Source organism: Ovis aries, chromosome 2 (assembly GCF_016772045.2).
Source record: "Ovis aries strain OAR_USU_Benz2616 breed Rambouillet chromosome 2, ARS-UI_Ramb_v3.0, whole genome shotgun sequence".
Classification (NCBI taxonomy): Eukaryota; Metazoa; Chordata; class Mammalia; order Artiodactyla; family Bovidae; genus Ovis; species Ovis aries.
Genome location: NC_056055.1, coordinates 18,255,557 through 18,274,771, shown reverse-complemented (window position 1 = coordinate 18,274,771; position 19,215 = coordinate 18,255,557). Strand labels below are relative to the sequence as shown.

At 36.4% G+C, this 19,215-nt stretch overlaps 1 protein-coding gene across 2 annotated transcripts; it reads left to right on the top strand.

The window, feature by feature from the left end:
* The first annotated feature begins 7,292 nt into the window (after positions 1 to 7,292).
* Positions 7,293 to 18,874, top strand: NIPSNAP3A (nipsnap homolog 3A). 2 transcript variants are annotated; one of them, XM_042242950.1, is made up of 7 exons: positions 7,293 to 7,468; positions 9,504 to 9,545; positions 10,124 to 10,334; positions 12,566 to 12,724; positions 14,222 to 14,371; positions 17,855 to 17,941; positions 18,031 to 18,874. In XM_042242950.1, the coding sequence occupies exons 3-7, from the start codon at positions 10,208 to 10,210 to the stop codon at positions 18,105 to 18,107; spliced, it is 600 nt and encodes a 199-aa protein (XP_042098884.1). In that variant the 5' UTR covers positions 7,293 to 7,468; positions 9,504 to 9,545; positions 10,124 to 10,207; the 3' UTR covers positions 18,108 to 18,874. The 2 variants fall into 2 exon arrangements, with proteins under 2 accessions (XP_042098884.1, XP_027819963.1); XM_027964162.2 differs by lacking the exon at positions 9,504 to 9,545.
* Positions 18,875 to 19,215: the final 341 nt, after the last annotated feature.

The following is a 19,215-nucleotide window of genomic DNA, read 5'->3' as shown; positions in this document are numbered from 1 at the left end:
GTAGAAGTTTATACCCTAAAAACATGGTATTTCTGTAGGGAATGAATGAAGTATTTAATAAATTATGCTTTGGTAACAGACTACTAATATCAAAGGGAAAAATAAAAATCAAATTAAACCTCCATCTCACACTGTGAGCAAAATACATTTGAGACAAATCAAATACCTAAACACCAAAGCAAAACTGTAAAGTATTATAGGAAAATGTCTTCATACACAGGGATAGGAAAAGTATATCTCCTTTCTCCCTAAAGTATATGAGTCCAAAAAAGACACAAGAAAGTACTAAAACATAAGAAATGACTAATTAAGAAATATCTATATGGCAAAAATGCATCATTACGAAGATTTAAATACTAGCACAAATGGAAGATTATGTCAGTAACAAATATACCAAAAGAGGATTAGTATGCAGACTTTTTTTTCTTTAAGTTATCAAATTACTAAGATAAACAACATAACAAAAAATAGGACAGAGGATATAAACAGGGACCCCAAAGAAAAGAAAATGGCATGACATACAAAATTATGAGAAGATGCTTAATTCACATGAAATCAGAAAAATGTAAATTAAATTAATAAGATATTTCTCAGCCAAAAGATACAAAAATATTAAACACTTAACAAGAGTTGTCAAGAATATGGAGAGAGGAAATCCTATTCACTGCCAGTGAGAGTATAAATCAATTTAAAAATCAACAAAAAAATATGAAATTGACTCACTAATTCCACTTACAGTATATGACCAATATAGTTATTTATTGAAGCATTCTTTATAAAATAATCATACCAATATGGGAAAGAATAAGTTACATATTCTATAACACTGGATTATGAGAGAGCAATTAAAATGGGTAAGCCATCTCTAAACTACTCATTCTGTTACCCCTTGGCAGTCACTTGGCTTCTTTGAGCTTCTTGTTTGCTGTTTTTGTTTTACTCTAAAAATGGAAAATCAACCTCACAAGGTGAAATGAAAAAGAATAATTAAAAAAGAAATAAGTAAAAGATGTAATATAACAGCTCAGACAGTAAAGCGTCTGTCTACAATGTGGGAGACCCGGGTTTGATCCCTGGGTCGGGAAGATCCCCTGGAGAAGGAAATGGCAATCTACTCCAGTACTATTGCCTGGAGAATCCCATGGACAGAGGAGCCTGGTAGGCTACAGTCCATGGGGTCGCAAAGAGTTGGACACAACTGAGTGACTTCACTTTCTATGTAATATAAGGTACATTAGAATCTAATGTTCTCTTGTCTATGAAATAGGTATCACCAACATTCTTTGAAAGAAAGAGTGACAGGTATACAACATAAGATTTGAGAATAATCAATGTTCATTAAAATCTCCTTAAAAACAAGAAAGGGAGCTAGATAGGAAAGAGGGTCAACCAAATGAGGGCCTAGCTCTCACTGAAAAGCTAATCACAAATGAGACTCTAGTCATATGAATCTACCAACAGACCCCATACCAAATCACTTACAGGCTCAGGATTACTATTCAAAGGAAAACACTATGAAACAGGAATTATACTGAAGCAGCCTCTAAAGTTATGACTTTTCACTATTTTTAGTTTTGTGTGTGTATGTGTGTGTGTGCTGAATGGAAGTTTCTGAGACATCAAGGCAGTGGGGAAACTGGGAACCCTATTTCTTAATATTCAGCATCTATATAAGATGAAAGTCATCTTGAATATGAAGCCAACTTCAGTAATATTATTAAGCTATCTAGAGAAGTCAATTTACATTTTTTTCAGGAAAAATTTTAATCCAAGTAGTGCTCATTTCCCATAAGCTATGAGTCTGTCAACTTTCATAAGAGATAGAGGGACATATGAGTTTCAATCATAAAGTGTGCTTGGGAAAATCTTAGACTGTATCCTGAAGGACTTGAAAAGGTGCAAAATAAACAACAGGTCCCCTGGGTTTGGATATACCCTACAAGCCTCTTACATTAATGCTTTAGTCCTCAATACAATGTTGAGAATAAATTTTAAAAATAAAAAATTATAAAAATGCTGCAAAAGCAATTAAAGATGGTCAAGTAAAGCTAAAACAGATTAAAAAGTGTGTTGATTACTCAACTAGCAGGTGTCCATGACAACTTGCAAAGGTGAACAGAATTATATTGGAGAGTGTCAGATAATGCATATTCATTTGAAAGAGGAATTTCTTGGGGAAAAATATGTGTCACAAACTAAGCACACTAGTGCCTAAAGATAACAGGTATAGTAGCTCAGACAGCTGCAATGCAGGAACCCGGGTTTGATCCTTGCGGCAAAAAGATCCCCTGGAGAAAGAAATGGCAACCTACTCCAGCATTGTTGCCTAGAGAATTCCATGGACTGAGGAGCCAGGCGGGCTACAGTACATTGGGTTACAAAAAAGTCAGACACGACTAAGCGACTAACACATACACAGGAAAGAAGTCACCCATATTTTGTAATAAAAATCCTAAACAAGTAGCAAAAGGTCCAGAAATACCTCCCCTTTACCAACTGTAGTTTTTCCCCCAACTGCAGTTGTGAGGCCCAAGGATTATTCAAAGCAATAGACTTGCAAAACCTATCTTAGGAAATAATTGCTTTTTTATTGAGAGCTTTTAAAGGTCATTGGCACTAGAATTCACTTTCAAATGCAAAACTTAAAGTCAATTAATTAAGGATTTCTAAAAAGGGATGTATATAATACATTAAACTCATGTTTACATGTTTTAGTAATAAAAACAATTAATAGAAATGTTAACTAAATTCACATTATATGTAATTTTGAGCTTTTCACAAAGTCTTTCCTGCTGCTTAGTCCAAGAATGCTAGCAGCAGAGACTGATACAGAAACATCAAGAAATTGACAAGCTCAAGAAAAGGCATCCAGTCTTCTTCCTTCCCCAAAGCACTTAATTTAATACTCAACACACAAGTGCTTAATACATATTCACCGATATGAACACCATATTTGCTAACAAACACTGAATGAAAATTTGTTACTTTGTTACCATTATTTACATTTATAATAAAGCAACTCATAAAAGTTTTTAAAGTAATTCATCTTTACTGAAGGCGTTCTCTTCAGTACCTAATATCTTATGACAAAAGAGAAGAACTGAGAGAACTCCACTCTAAATAATCATAAGTTAAGTTACAGGAACTCAAAAGAAACAAAAATAGCTCACACTATGCAAGGCCTAAAGAAAGAAACCAGCTTATACCACCACCTAGTGACCACAGAATGTAGCACAAAGTACTTACCAGGGACATCACCACAGTTCAAGTATCTGGAGCTTAAATGTAAAGCCACTGCCCTCCTATGCAGCTGGGCTAGTGTTGAATCCACCTCTCCCACTTCCTTTTGCAGATGTGATGAGCCTGACCTTTGGACAAAACCAAGTAGAGACATCATCAAGTGGACTGTTGCCGTTACCCACCTCATATAATTTCTTCCACCCTTTAACTGATAACTATTTATTATGTACAGCGTAAAAAACGCACTTTCACACTCACTGAACCAGATGAGCAATAATTAAAAGCGGTACTGGCTGGGCCACTTAGCACTTGGCAGCAATGAACCTGAGGAAATTATTTATCTCTCAAAATCTTACCATTTAGATAAAAGTTTAACTATAACACTTTGAGGATAATTAAAATCTGCGAGAAACTAAACAGGTGACTGTCTTAGGCCCCTAACAGTATTTAACAATGTTTATCTAATTCTAAGTTGTAGCCATAAATTTTACTCCTATCTTGTAAGCATTTTCCACTTAGAAATATTGGAGATTTCCTCTATCTTGCTCTCAGTTAGATGCAGTTAATGATGATACTCTCAGTTCAGTTCTGTTCAGTCGCTCAGTCATGTCCGACTCTTTGCGACCCCATGAATTGCAGCACGCCAGGCCTCCCTGTCCATCACCAACTCATGGAATTCACTCAGACTCACGTCCATCGAGTCAGTGATGCCATCCAACCATCTCATCCTCTGTCATCCCCTTCTCCTCCTGCCCCCAGTCCCTCCCAGCATCAGAGTCTTTTCCAATGAGGCAACTCTTTGCATCAGGTGACCAAAGTACTGGAGTTTCAGCTTTAGCATCAGTCCTTCCAAAGAACACCCAGGGCTGATCTCCTTCAGAATGGACTGGTTGGATTTCCCTGCAGTCCAAGGGACTCTCATGAGTCTTCTCCAACACCACAGTACAAAAGCATCAATTCTTCAGCGCTCAGCCTTCTTCACAGTCCAACACTCACATCCATACATGACCACTGGAAAAACCATAGCCTTGACTAGACAGAACTTTGTTGGCAAAGTAATGTCTCTCCTTCTCAATATGCTATCTAGGTTGGTCATAACTTTCCTTCCAAGGAGTAAGCGTCTTTTAATTTCATGGATGCAGTCACCATCTGCAGTGATTTTGGAGCCCAAAAAAATAAAGTCTGACACTGTTTCCACTGTTTCCCCATCTATTTCCCATGAAGTGATGGGACCAGATGCCATGATCTTAGTTTTCTGAATGTTGAGTTTTAAGCCAACTTTTTCACTCGCTTCTTTCACTTTCATTAAATAGAGGCTTTTTAGTTCCTCTTCACTTTCTGCCATAAGGGTGGTGCCATCTGCATATCTGAGGTTATACCCTCTCCTAAAATTAAGAGGAAAAAAAAAAAAGATATAAGATCCTGGAAAAAGGATATCCTCTTGAAGGCAAATGAGATTTCCCAGGAGATGAGTGAAAGGAGATCCAAGAATTACTACAGAGCCACTTTAGAGAACATTTAGTCCACACTGGACCGAGACCAAAAGACTCCTTAAAGACAACTCTAGAAGAGGAAGCTGAAAAGCTGATTAACAGTTTCAACCATTTTGAGTTTGGGCAAAGAATTTGGTGATTAATAAGTAAAAGGTAAAGAAGAGAAACAAATGAAAAAGAAATAAAAGAAACAGTCACCTTTCTGTGATTAAGATAATAGGTATATGCCACACAGCAGTGGCTTAAACTAGAAGATGAATTCTCTCCTAAAATAAGTCCAGAGACAGGCAGGCCAGGGCTCCTAGTATTCCATGAACCTAGGCTGCTTCCTTTGTTGTTCTGCCATCTCCAGCACCTGGCTTCTACCTTAAAGTCCAAGAACTCATTATTTCCACATTCCAGCAAGCAGAAATAAGAAAAAGACAAAGAGTGAAACAACCCCTCCTACACTATTTTAAGATAGCTTACAGATGGTCATAAATGTGCTAAAATATCCCACTGGCTAGGACTTAGTCACATGTTTGCACCAAGATGCCTGGGATCTATTGGTTTTTTTTTAAGGGGGTTTGGGAGAAGAATGACTATTGGGAAATAGCCAGCAGTCTCTGCTACCTCCCTCCAGCACTCTCTAGTCTCCCTATTCTATTCTGTTTTTCCTTGTTTTAATCCCTGATATATATTTCCTTCATTTGTCTGCCTCCCCAAACCTGGAAGTTCCAAGGACACACATACTTTGTGTTTTGTTCACCTGTGAACACCAGTTTCTGGAAAAGTGATTCAGTCAGCACCAGTTCAGTTCAGTTGCTCAGTCATGTCCGACTCTTTGCAACCCCATGAATCGTAGCATGCCAGGCCTCCCTGTCCATCACCAACTTCCGGAGTTCACTCAAACTCACGTCCATCGGGTCAGTGATGCCATCCAGCCGTCTCATCCTCTGTCGTCCCCTTCTCCTCCTGCCCCCAATTCCTCCCAGCATCAGAGTCTTTTCCAATGAGTCAACACTTCCCATGAGGTGGCCAAAGTGCTGAAGTTTCAGCTTTAGCATCATTCCTTCCAAAGAACACCCAGGACTGATCTCCTTTAGAATGGATTGATTGGATCTCCTTGTAGTCCAAGGGACTCTCAGGAGTCTTCTCCAACACCACAGTTCAAAAGCATCAATTCTTCGGCGCTCAGCTTTCTTCATAATCCAATGCTCACATCCATACATGACCACAGGAAAAACCATAGCCTTGACTAGACTGACCTAGGTTGGCAAAGTAATGTCTCTGCTTTTCAATATGCTATCTAGGTCAGTCAGCATAGAGGAAATTTAATTAATACAGGTTGAATGAGGGAATGAACTGTTAATTACAGCGTAGGGGAAAGAGGTCTAAGAAAATTAAACATAAAGATCCAGTCTGGGCACAGATAATGCTTTGTTTTGTAAAAGCATCCTTTCCTCTGAAGGAATGATTCAAGTCATTGCACAAGGCACAACTAACCCCACTAGTCCTGATAATATAAGAAATATTACGCTATTTGCATCAATGTAACTATTAGCAAGAATAACATCAACACTGAAAAGTGAAAGTGAAGTCGCTCAGTCGTGTCCGACTCTCTGCGACCCCATGGACTATAGCCTACAACGCTCCTCCCGTCCATGGGATTTTCCAGGCAAGAGTACTGGAGTGGGTTGCCATTTCCTTCTCCAGAGGATATTCCCAACCCAGGGATCGAATCTGGGTCTCCCGCATTGTCGGCAGACGCTTTACCATCTGAGCCACCAGGGAAGTCTTAATATGATGTAAATGATCTAAATCAATGATGTAATCAATTAATTGATTTTTTAGCGTAAACATTATTAGGTTCAGGGAGGGAAATTAGTTGGGGAGAGGGAGTGCTATACTAGAGACGTAAATTCTCTTCTTCCATAGACAGTCAAAAGATGCTATCTAAACAGAAAAGGAAAAAAAAAACAACAGCAGAATATGCCTATCATTTTAAAAGACAGAAACAGGCGTTAGAAGAAAAAGCTCGAAATGTTAGAAGGTAGTTATTCTAGTGAGCAATAATCAGGGATAGGGAAAACTAGACCAGAGGTTTTACTTTTAAGGGTTACAGAATTTTTATGTTTATCTTTGAATTGTTCATAACTAGCTCGGTACCCCATTCCTCTGAGCTCCTGAAAAATACAATGTAAATTATCTGGAGCCTTACAACTTCACGCTGTGGGCACTGACGAGGAAGGAAAATGCCCTGAGGCGGGGGGTGGGGGGCAGTGATGGCTCCCTGGTCACACACTCACGTTCCACACGCGCGCTTTTACGAATTAATTGTACGCAGGCGCGCAAGGAGACGAGGTGATGGGCCCAGACAGGTGGTATAGGAACGAGGACGTCAACATTTTGCCAACTATAATATCACTTCTGCCGCTGAGGATAAGAACCTTTTAGAGAACAAACGGAGAGTGCCAGAGCGGACAACAAACACTTCCGAAGCTCAGCTCTCGGAGAACGCCGGGCGCCGGGGCGGTCAGCCCCACCCCCTACCCCTCAGGAGGAGGAGCCGACCCGCCCAGAGCCGGCCTCCCGCAGTTGTGCAGGCGCTGCTCCCTGCCAGTCAGGAAGACACAAGAGGAGGAATTTAAGGAAGAGTGCCGGCCGCTGCTCTTCTCAGCGCTTGAAGCCACACCATGCTTGCCCTCCGAAGGAGCCTGACTAGGGCCCTGGCTGCTCCAATAACGGCGCCTCAGGTACCGGCTGCCGGGACCCGCCCAAAACGTTTCCTGGGGGAGGGGAGCAGAGGGCGGGGGCGTCTGCAAGGGGTAGAGCGCGGGCCGCGCATGCGTCAGTGGTCCCAGACCAGCCCGCGTGGTGCTGCACGAGAAGTTCTAGCAAGTCTCGGAATCCGGAGGCGGGGTCCCGGGGAAGCGCGGAAGGAGGAAGGGGGCCATTAAGAGAAGACCCACTGCCAGGGTCGCCTAGCCTAGGTGCCCGTTGGTCGTGAGGACTCTCCTGAAGCGCCAGCTGCTGCGTCTTTGCGGACCCGCGAGGTTGCTGTTGCCGCATTTGGGGCCTGTACTAGGCACTGGTCCAGACGCCTCTCTTACTATGTTTTGACAAGCCCCTCCAGACTGAAGGAGCAACAGAACAATTCTCCCCCTTTTAAATGAAATACGCAACCTCCCAGCATTTTGCAGGCAGAGAACCTTAAAGAGAGGGCCCAGGGTCTGGTGGTGGAGCATCTGCCCAGCTGTCACTATCTCCAGAGGTTGGTGCCCGAGTCAGCCACTGTCAGGAACCTCGCAGCAGATATGATGATGACAGCTTCATTTAATCTGGATGAGAAGTGTACAAAATAGATCATTGTGATTCAGCTTTAACTGTCAGGGATTGGCCTATTCTGTGAATCTAATCTAGAGATTTTTCCTTTTGATGTTCAGGCTTTTACTTCCTTCTCAAACTGACTTTCTGGTAGAGACTAAAGAGAAACCACTGATAGCTCCTTCACCCGAGATTAGCATTACAGCCTTCATTCTGATTCTCTCTACTGGGGCAGGATCAAGAATTAGTCCTTAGAATTTTATTCTGTACTTTGACGTTATTAAATGTCAACCAGATGTTCTCTTATAAATGAATTGGAAGTCACTAGTAAGGAGAATGAGCCCTAATTTAGAGAAAAGGAAGCACTCATGATTCCTCTCCCTGCAGTTCTAGTGGCCTTGCAACAAAAATCACTTCATGACTTCTCACAAATCACATACCCCTAGCTGTTAACCTTTCCCTGAGCTTTCCTATTGTATATTCCTTCTGCCAGTGATAGTAAAATGTGTGCTGTTCATCACATATTTTGATCTCCAAATATGATCACATACCCCTAGCTGTTAACCTTTTCCTGAGCTTTCCTATTGTATATTTCTTCTGCCAGTGATAGTAAAATGTGTGCCGTTCATCACATATTTTGATCTCCAAATAAGAATTCCCTGAAAAGCTGTTACACCTACTCCACTGATCCATTTTCTGATATCTGATATATTTTATTTATAATAGTTTTAAACTATAAGTAGTAGGCAGCTTTTATTTGCTTAACATTGTGTTAGTAAAGTTTGCTAAAATGGCACCAAAAGAACATCTGCCAAAAACAGGGCCAGCTGCACTTGTTTTTGATGGCAAGCATAGTCAATTGGGCAATAAGAATATGACTCATCATAGACTTGGAATGACCTCAAAAGAGATTGTAATTAAGCCTTATACACAGTTAAGAAAAATATATGTATTATTGTGTTCCATAAACAAAATATATGTCACAGCATGAAGCGTACTTTCTTTGACATATCAGGTAGTGAAAATAAGGCCAAAATTCATCAATAGCTTTATAAGTACCTAAACTATTTTAATAGATAATTCTGGAATAATCAACTTCAGGAAACGTGCACATGCTAACAAAACTTAAATAGGATGGATATGTAAACTAGAATATGAGTGTGTGTGTATATTTGTGTGTATATATATATATAGTATGTATTTGTAATACCTATGTATACACACAAACACATACAATACACAAAGCATTTCCTACTGAAAGTTAAGTTCACTCATAGAACCAAATTAGAAATTTACATTGTGAGCATATGACTATTACAGAAGTAACTAATGGTTCTTAACTGATATTTACATCAACCTGCTATATTTGGGTGGATTAAATGCCCTTCTGCAGATTGCATCTGTAATTAAAACCTAGTAACTATTCAGACAATTCTGACACTGATTTTTTTTTTCTTTTTCTAGGGTTTACCCAGGATATCACCGTACTACAATACAATTGACTAGGTCATAGTTTCCTATTACATTAGTTAAACTCCTGTCCTATTTTTGACCAGTGGTATACTTCACTGGATTTAAAAAATACTTTGATCTGACCAGGAATTTCCATTGTTTTAGGAACCTTTAAAATATGAATTTTTGCCAGTAAACACATTATCATTGTGCTAGCCAAAATATCTGTATATTTAGAAATTGTTTTAAATGTTTTAACTCTAACATATATACTATTCAATAAAGATGGAATATTGGATAAATAAGAGGTAATAAACTATTTGTAAAGACTATTAGGGTCCTAATTGTAGTCCTTTGGTAAAGAAAGTGCCCCAGTGCTTTCCTGTGAGCAACTTCTCATGAAAAAGTGACTAATGGTGGACTTCCTCCTAGGAAACAGTAGCTATAGAATGTTTAAAAGAGGGCATCTTTATTGACATATCTCTAAAATTCTATGGAGAGAAGACAGCAGAAGTCCGAACAGATTATAAATTTAATGTGTGTCCCTTGTTTCCAGACTCAGATTTGGTTGTAACATAATATTATAAACCCTTATTTCCCAGAATATTTAAATTTTCCTCATCTTTTTTCAGGTGTGTTCATCTTTTGCTACAGGCCCCAGACAATACGATGGAACATTCTATGAATTTCGTACCTATTATCTTAAGCCCTCAAAGATGAGTGAATTCCTGGAAAATGTTAAGAAAAACATTCATCTTCGGACAGTTCACTCTGAATTGGTTGGATACTGGAGTGTAGAATTTGGAGGCAGAGTGAATAAAGTGTTTCATATTTGGAAGTATGGTATGAGTCAATAGCTTAAGCATTCAGTACAGCTGTCCTTTCTGTTAGATATTACATGAGACTTAGTTCTTGGATCTATGTTACTTTAAATAACATACAGGTTAAGTAAAACTTTTAAAAAGCAATACCAAAAATAAATTCAGTTATTATTCTTCTCAACAGTACACCTAACAGCCCATCACTAGAACCTTTATATTGTGAACTAAACTTTAATTCTAAAAAAAAAGTTTAGACTGACTTATTGTAAAGATTTTTTATGAAAAATTTAAAGCAGTGATTGCAAGAACCCAAGTAGGTTAGGGTCATAAAGAAAAGAATTATTTTTCTTTATATTGAAGCTATATCTGGATATTAATGTTTTAGCCAAAATCATTCAAACATCTAGGGGACTTTAGGGAAATAGTTGATAGGGGATTCATGGATCCAGGAGATCCACTGGAGAAGGGATAGGCTACCCACTCTAGTATTCTTGGCCTTCCTTGGTGGCTCAGATGGTAAAGAATCCACCCGAAATGCAGGAGAACTGGGTTTGATCCCTGGATTGGGAAGATCCTTTGGAGAAGGAAACAACTACCCACTCCAGTATTCTGGCCGGGAGAATTCCATGGACTCTATGGTCTATGGGGTCACAACGAGTTGGACACAACTGAGCAACTTTCACTTTCAGGGGATGATAGTTAACTTCAAACCACTCATCCACCTGTAAGATTGAATAATTCTGTTTTCAGGACCACTTTTGATTTTTTGTGCCCCCAGAGTTTCAAGGAATTCACTGTCATTATACTAGTCTATGGAGGTAAAAGAAAAGGGACTGAGTGAGTTCTGATACTGAAGCTGACCAACCACTGGTTTAGAAAAAGGAGAATAATTACAGGAATCCCTAGAATATTTATTGCTGCAGTATCAGATCTTTGTGAAGTCACATAAGGATTTGATGATACCTAAATAATTTTTGGAGAAGGAAATGGCAACCCACTCCAGAATTCTTGCCAAAATTCTGGGCTACAGTCCATGAGGTCATAGGAGTCAGACACAACTTAATAATTTCATTTAATGTCTGGTCATCAGTGTCCAAATAGTCATAAAGTAGTTTTATATGTAAAGGGCTTCCCAGGTGGTGCAGTGGTAAAGAATCCGCCTGCCAGTGCAGGAGATGCAAGAGAACTGTGTTCCATCCCTGGGTCAGGAAGATCCCCTGGAGTAGGAAATACCAACCCACTCCAGTATGATTGCCTGGAGAATTCCATGGACAAAGGAGATAGGCTACAGTCCATGGAGTCACAAAGAGTGGGACACCACTGAGCATGCACTCTTACTCATTCTGTATTTAACATGGCCATAGTTTGGGGGGCTCTCCCTGTTGTAATAGAACAAACCCCATTAAAGCACAACTTATGCCTTTATGCACCACCAGTTGAATCATGTTCCACTAAGAAAATTACTAGTAACATCCTGATATAACTTACATTAGCTCTAAGATAACTGTTATTCCTTATCTACACAGCATAAACCATAGGAGACTCTTACCATTAGTCTTAAAAGGTCCTATTACTAAATATAGTAGTTCTAGGCCCATATATTAGTAACATATAGGTAACAAACAGGAGAAATAGTACTGGGTAAAAAAGAATGGGTGACAAGTAAGAGAAGGAGCACTATTTCTTTAGAAGCTGTTTGTTCAGAGAGGCTAAAAAGCAAATCTTAACTTCATTTCATGTTAATTTAACTTCATGTTAAATTTAATTCAATTGTACTTTGACCTGACCACTCTTCACCATCATCACTAACAAAGAAAAAGTATTTTTCTAAACTGGCACTATAATTTAAATGCCTCAATAAAATTAGTAAGTATAGTTAATGTATATTGAGCACTCACTAGGTATCAAACACTCTGCTGTGCTGAGCTCATTTCATGTACTAATTCATTTAATCCTCACGTCAGCCCTGGAGTTAAACAGACACAGAAAGATTCAATAACTTCCCTAACTCTCACAACTACCTATTAAGTGGATAGAGCATATAAAGCTCATTACTGTATGACATTATCATTAATTGATTACATTGCTGCTCCCGTTTAAGACCATAAACAATTGGGAACAATGTTGGTATTGCCAGTAATATAGTACAGTTCTTACGTGGCCCGATGAATGTTTATAAAATTGAATGAAACCCAGAAACAGTAGAGGTAGTTTTAAATCAAACATTTTTATTTTTCTTATTCCTTCCTATAGACAATTTCGCTCATCGAACTGAAGTTCGGAAAGCCTTGGCCAAAGATAAGGAATGGCAAGAACAATTTCTCATTCCAAATTTGGCTCTTATTGATAAACAAGAGAGTGAAATCACTTATCTGGTGCCATGGTGCAAATTAGTAAAACCTCCAAAAGAAGGTAAGTCCTTCTGTCTTAACTCACTTTGAACTTTGATGGAGAAACTACTTAAGATTTTAAACTATAAGAACTAAACTTCTAATGGGAAAAATGAAGTTAATCTTTTGCTTAATATAGGAATATATGTTGATTGTTGAGATAAAAATAAGTTGGAGCTCTTAATTTTAAAAATAAGCATTAAATAATGAAGTATTTTTCCAAATTAGTACTGTACTGATGCTTAAAATTTAGCTGTATTATAGAAAAAGTTGACATGGTCACTAAAAGTTGAGAATTTGGGGCTTGGGAACAAGGGACACATGTGGGTAAATGAGGGATAATGTACGATATTTTATCATAATTTTAAAATAATATAAACTTTTGAAAGTATCTTCCATAAATCACTATCAGTCTCAAATCATTAAGTATAAATTTGCTTATAAAATTGACTGTTTGGGGGGAATGAATTAACTGAAACTGCCAAGTTATATTACTGTAGTCTAACGTTTCTGTCTTCCTCTTTCTTATTTCTCAGTTTGAAAATAATTCCTAAAGATTTGTCTTCTTCCTGATTTCACTTCTTGCTGACTTAAAGAAATTATTACCTCAATCCAGTTTTAACCAAAGGTCAGATTAGAAGAAGCATAAACTAATTTAAATGATATTTTATTCCCCCCGTTATTCCCAACTCTATAGTGCATTTTAGATTACAAAAGATTGAAAAGTCTTATTTAGATCCTTATCTGCCTAGATCCCCCTCAGTTTTTGGCAGCATCTAAATGAACTACTGGACTTCAAAGATAATATCAAGTCTTGGTTCTCTTCCTCTGTGTTATTCATGATTCTTCAGTAACTTGCATGTTTTTCCTCTACTTCTCAAATCTGCCAGTCCTGTGGTTTCTTTTTGTCCATCCACTCTATACTTCTATCCAAAGGTAAAATGCTTTTCAAGTATTTACCTGGATATTTAGGAATAATAAAAAGCATCTCTTTTAGGGTTCATTTTCCCTCAAAAACTCTGAGGTCCATTGTTTGCCTGCTGTTGCTGGTAGAAATGCAAATCTATAGGAGGCAATTATATAAAGCAAAAAAGTAGTGAAAGTTGCAAAGAAGAGTAGAGCTGTAAGAAATTGGAAAATACTTTCTTATTCATTTCTATTATGAAAGTGTAGATGCAGGCAGCTAAAAAGTCCTATTCTGTTATAAATTCTCACTATTTTATTAATTTTATAGGTTAAAAATATTTTAGATAATAACTTACCTGTATCTTCTAGTCCCTTTTTCTTTGTTCTGTACATTAAGCTAAAACAACTCACCCTGAAACTGAAACAAAAACTTTCTTAACATAAAAGCACAGAAAAACAGTGCAAATTATTAATAAATATGTCTACATAAACATGTATATATGTATGATCCTCCAAATCTATATATGTAGATTAGCTTTTCACCAGAACCAAACTAGACAGGACTACAAACTGTTTGAATGTGTTCTGTAAAATATTTTTCTCCCTCTTCTAGGAGTCTATGAACTGGCTACTTTTCAGATGAAACCTGGTGGGCCAGCTCTGTGGGGTGACCCATTTAAAAGGGCAGTTCATACTCATGTCAATCAAGGCTACACAAAATTAGTTGGAGTGTTCCATGCAGAATATGGAGTACTAAACAGAGGTACAGTTGTCCATCTCTTCTATGAAATTACAAAGTATATTGTTGATCTACTGTTAAGCTCCTTGGGTCAGTTTGTTTCTGTTCTCATTATTGAGTGTTTTTTACTTTTTATTGCCAAATTATTAGTTTTTTGGTAATTTTAAGAGTTAAGTAAACCTGTTTTCAATATTATTTAGAATATCAATACCTTATGAAGCCTTTTTCAAATATTGAACTGCTCTTTTCTCTGATATATCAAAATGATAAAAGTTTTAAAAACTGGAAAGAATCTCAAGAAATCACCTGTTCATCATTTTTTTAATGTACTTTTACTATTTTTTTCTAGTTTTATTGCAATGTAATTGACATATAACCTTGTATAAGTTTAAGGTGTAGAAATAATGATCTGATGTATGGATATATTATGAAATGATTATCACAATAAATTTAGTTAACATCTATCATCTCACATAGTTACAAATTTTTTCTTATGATGGAAACTTTTAAAATTTACTGTCTTAACAACTTATTTATTTTATACATGAAAGTTTGTACCTTTTGTGATTTTTTTGAAAATAATATTACCTGATGTAGGGAGATTGTTTTGGGGTGAAAAGTAATATATAGTTATTATAATATTAAAAACACAGACAAACCCAAAAAAATAAATTAACCAATCTCTCACTAGTTAGATACACATAGTATATATATCATACTGATTTATTTAATAAAAACATCTATTTGGGATACATGACTTTTAAAGTTGAAAGATACTCCAATCAGAATTTGAGTGGGTTTTTTTTGTGGCAAACTCAGAAAATGTTTATAAAGTTTATCTGAAAGAATAAATGATTAAGACTTTTAATATTTGAAAACCCATAATATCCAGTTGCTCATGTCTAATGGACACCTCAAACTTAATATATGCAAAAACTAAATTAATCATTCCCCAGAAATTCAAATTCTGATAATATATTATAAAAAAAGAAATAAAAAAGTTGGACTGTGCGAAAACATGTTTGTCCCAGTTGAGAAATACAGAAGAGAAAAATTATGATAATTATTAAATGCCCATTTCATACCATACACTAAAATAAAATCAAGGTGGATTATAGATCTCAGTTAAAAACTGAATTCATAGAATTACTGAAACAAAATATAGATAAATTTATTAATATGTGAAAACAACATTTGTAAGCCAAAAACAAATGAAGAAACTATGAAGAAAAAAAAGAATCAACTGGTGATTTTATTATTCAGAGGCTCATATTTTGTGCCTTTATATGTGTGTGTGTGTACATATGTGTGTGTGTGTGTGTGTATATATATATATATATAAATGAAATCCAAAAGAAAAGCTTATGCCAAGATGACATAGGCAACTAATATATATTAAAGAAGATGCAGATTAAAACAATAATAAGATGCCATTTCTTACCTAATAAAAATGTATTAAAGATACAGTATTAGAGGGGCCAGGGGAAAACAAATACTGTTGTACTGCAAGGCTTAAGCTCAGCCTCCTCCAGTAATTTGGCAATATAAATATAAATAAAAAGCTTTACTATTTCAGTTGTTTTTGCCTACATTCTAGGAAACATGAATGTTTTTAGTTCTACGAGAAGGAAATTTGAAAGGACATAAAATACATAGTCATATTTAAATGATCAGATTAAAGGTTTTTTAAATCTCTAATTTACTATAATGAATGTGTATACTTTTTTATTATTTTACTTTATTTTTACAATACAGTTTTTTTAAAAAAACTGAAATGTGTGTACACACATCTTTTAATCTTAAATTCATGCTCAGTGTACTAGGAGTATGATAATATAATATGCTGAGTATAAATCAGTACTTCACTTCTTGAGGATAGTGTGTAATAAATACACTGTATATTTGTAAGTGTGTATATATGTATATAAGATACTTTTTGCTTCTCTCAGTTTAAATTTTAGTTTATATTAAGAAAACAATCAGATCCAGACTGCCTGGGTTTGAATCCCAGCTCTACCAATTAAAACTCTATGACTGAGTGAGTTCCTTAACCTTATTGTGCCTTACTTATTTTCCTCATCCAAAAGTGATAATAACCTGTACCTAAGGTTAATATGAAAACTAAATGAGTTAACACATGCAAAATTTAAACCAGGCCCAGCACCATAGCAAGCACCCAACAAATGTTAGTGGTAAATGTTCTTATCATAGATGTACATGTACTGCTGCTCTAAATCAAGTTTATATCAGCATTGTTTATAGTAAGGAAACTTTGGAAACAATGTTGTATGACCTTCTTTATGTAATACACATGTGATACATAAATAGATATATAAATATGTGTCATATATAACTATAAACATATACTCTTATACATGTTTGTATGTATTGTTATTGTTTAGTCGCTAAGTCATGTCTGACTCTTTTGCAACTCCATGGACTGTAGCCCACCATGCCCCTATGTCCATGGGATTTCCCAGGCAAGAATACTGGAGTGGGTTGCCATTTCCTTCTCCAGGGGATCTTCCCGACCCAAGGATTTAACCTGCATCTCCTTCCTTGGCAGGCAGGTTCTTTATCACAAAGCCACCAGAGAAGCACGCGCATGTGTATGTGTGTGTGTGTGTAAACATACACATGTATGCATTCTTGTTATCACTGAGCCACTAGGGAAGCCTGTGTGTGTGTGTGTGTGTGTGTGTGTGTGTGTGTAAATACAAATATATATGCATAACTGTGGACAGAGTTACACAAGGTATTAAAACAGTTTGTTCTGGGTGGTATAGAAATGCCTCATACTTTCTCTTTCTCTGCATTTTCCTATATAGATAGTATATATTATAAAAATTTATGCATAAGAATATTATCCCAGTATTTCAAAGAATATTGAATTAGTGAAAATAATTTAATTGGCCACTAATAAGGGGTTGGGATGAAATGTTGTTACAAGAAGGAATTCCCATAGCCATTAAAAATTAATGTTATTTCCAGAGGAATTACAAATTGTTGATTTTTAAAAATCTGTTACTAAGACTAAACATAATATACAGCAAGATCCTAATGTGATTTTACTCCCATTTTTTCTTAAAGTAAATGCACTTAATAGAATTTTTCCTTAGACACTTAATATCCTACTTTTTTTTTCTATCACCCAAATATTCAATAGTAAGCATAACTTTTTTATAATCTTGCTTTTTAAAAATAAAGTTAACATGTATTAGGAAGTCAGACAATTTGGATCTTGGCCCAATTATGTCTTTAGCTGCATTATTTTACTTCTCTTTTCCAGCTTTTTCTTTCATCTACAAAACTAGTTTGACTAATTATAAGTTTCTCTCCCAAATCTCTGGCCCCTCTGACATCTTATCAGTAACATACTTAGCATTACCTGTGATAATCACTATTTTGATTGAAAGAATAGGATTTTTAGTTTCTGGTTAATGTTTCTGTCTCTTGTTGGTAGTAACACCACAGTCTTTAACATCTACTTCTGGTGTATTTCTGCAGTTCATGTTCTTTGGTGGTACGAGAGTGCAGACAGCCGTGCAGCTGGGAGACATCAGTCTCATGAGGATCCCAGAGTAGTGGCAGCTGGTAAGCTATTTCACTAGGAATGAGTTATTCTTACAACAAATCAGATTCAGTCAATAACTTTATATGCCTTCTTACAAATTTATTTCCAGTTCGGGAAAGTGTTAACTTCCTTGAATCTCAACAGAATATGCTTCTGATTCCTACATCATTTTCACCATTGAAATAGTTTTCCAGTGATATACAGAGCATTTCATGAACTGTCATAAGATGTATCTGCTATCGGTGCTTAAATTCTACCAAGAGATTCTCACTTTATTTTGAAGGAGGTGGTAAGTTAATTTGCTGTGTCCTTTGCATATTTAAAAGGTACATCTGTCCATTGTCACTACCACTTCAGGAAACAGTCTGTTCATTTTCCCCTTGACATTTTAGTATCTGTCATATATTAAAAATACTTGCCTTTACTACCAGATCTTGATTTTTCATTTGTTTGAGAATATCTCTCATTCTCTCTTTTGATAACCCTCTGCTTTTGTAGCATTTTCTTACATTCAAATGATTGTTACATTTCCATATCTATGATAATATCTTTAAATTATTTGTATACATTATTACCTTTTTCATCATGTCTGTTTTTCTGCGATTTTAAAAGTTTTTGTCCAGTCAGGTTTATTTTATAATACCAAATGGGGTTCATAAAAATATTAAACATATTTCTTTACTATGGAAGAATACAATGTTATCTGTGTCATCTGTATTAATAATGTTTATCACATTAATTACTTACTTGGAAAATGTTATTAGGTCCTGGTATTAAACATCATTGATGAATCATTGGTTTATATGCTGCAGTATCTTCATTTATAGTCAGTTTTACTAATTTTTACTTCATTTTGGATCACTTTTAATAAAGATATTTGGTCATCTGTTTAAATGAGATATTTATGCTTATGGAAATGTTTGCCCTAATAAAAGTCTACATATACAATCTGATTCTTTTTATTGTGTTTTATATTTTTATCCTCATTTCTGGAGCTGTTATTGTATTGCCATAAGGTAATGTGACAATAATAATGTACTGTCTTTATTGTAAACATTAAGTCACCTCAAGTAAATGCCCTGCTAGTAAGGAAATGGCAACCCACTCCAGTACCTTTGCACAGGAAATACCCAGCTCCAGTACCTTTGCCTGGAAAATCCCATGGATGGAGGAGCCCCAGTAGGCTACAGTCCATGGGGTTGCACAGAGTCGGACACGACTGAAGCGACTTAGCAGTAACCTTGAAAGAATTTCTTCAGTACCGTCACAGATAATACAAGATCCTCCTACAAAC

Bases quoted from the DNA above. Each gene is read 5' to 3' on its own strand.
- NIPSNAP3A (XM_027964162.2), top strand. From the start codon at position 7,409: ATGCTTGCCCTCCGAAGGAGCCTGACTAGGGCCCTGGCTGCTCCAATA. The intron at 12,725-14,221 runs GTAAGTCCTTCT...TCCCTCTTCTAG, and splicing joins AGTAAAACCTCCAAAAGAAG to GAGTCTATGAACTGGCTACT. The intron at 17,942-18,030 runs GTAAGCTATTTC...ATTTATTTCCAG, and splicing joins TCCCAGAGTAGTGGCAGCTG to TTCGGGAAAGTGTTAACTTC.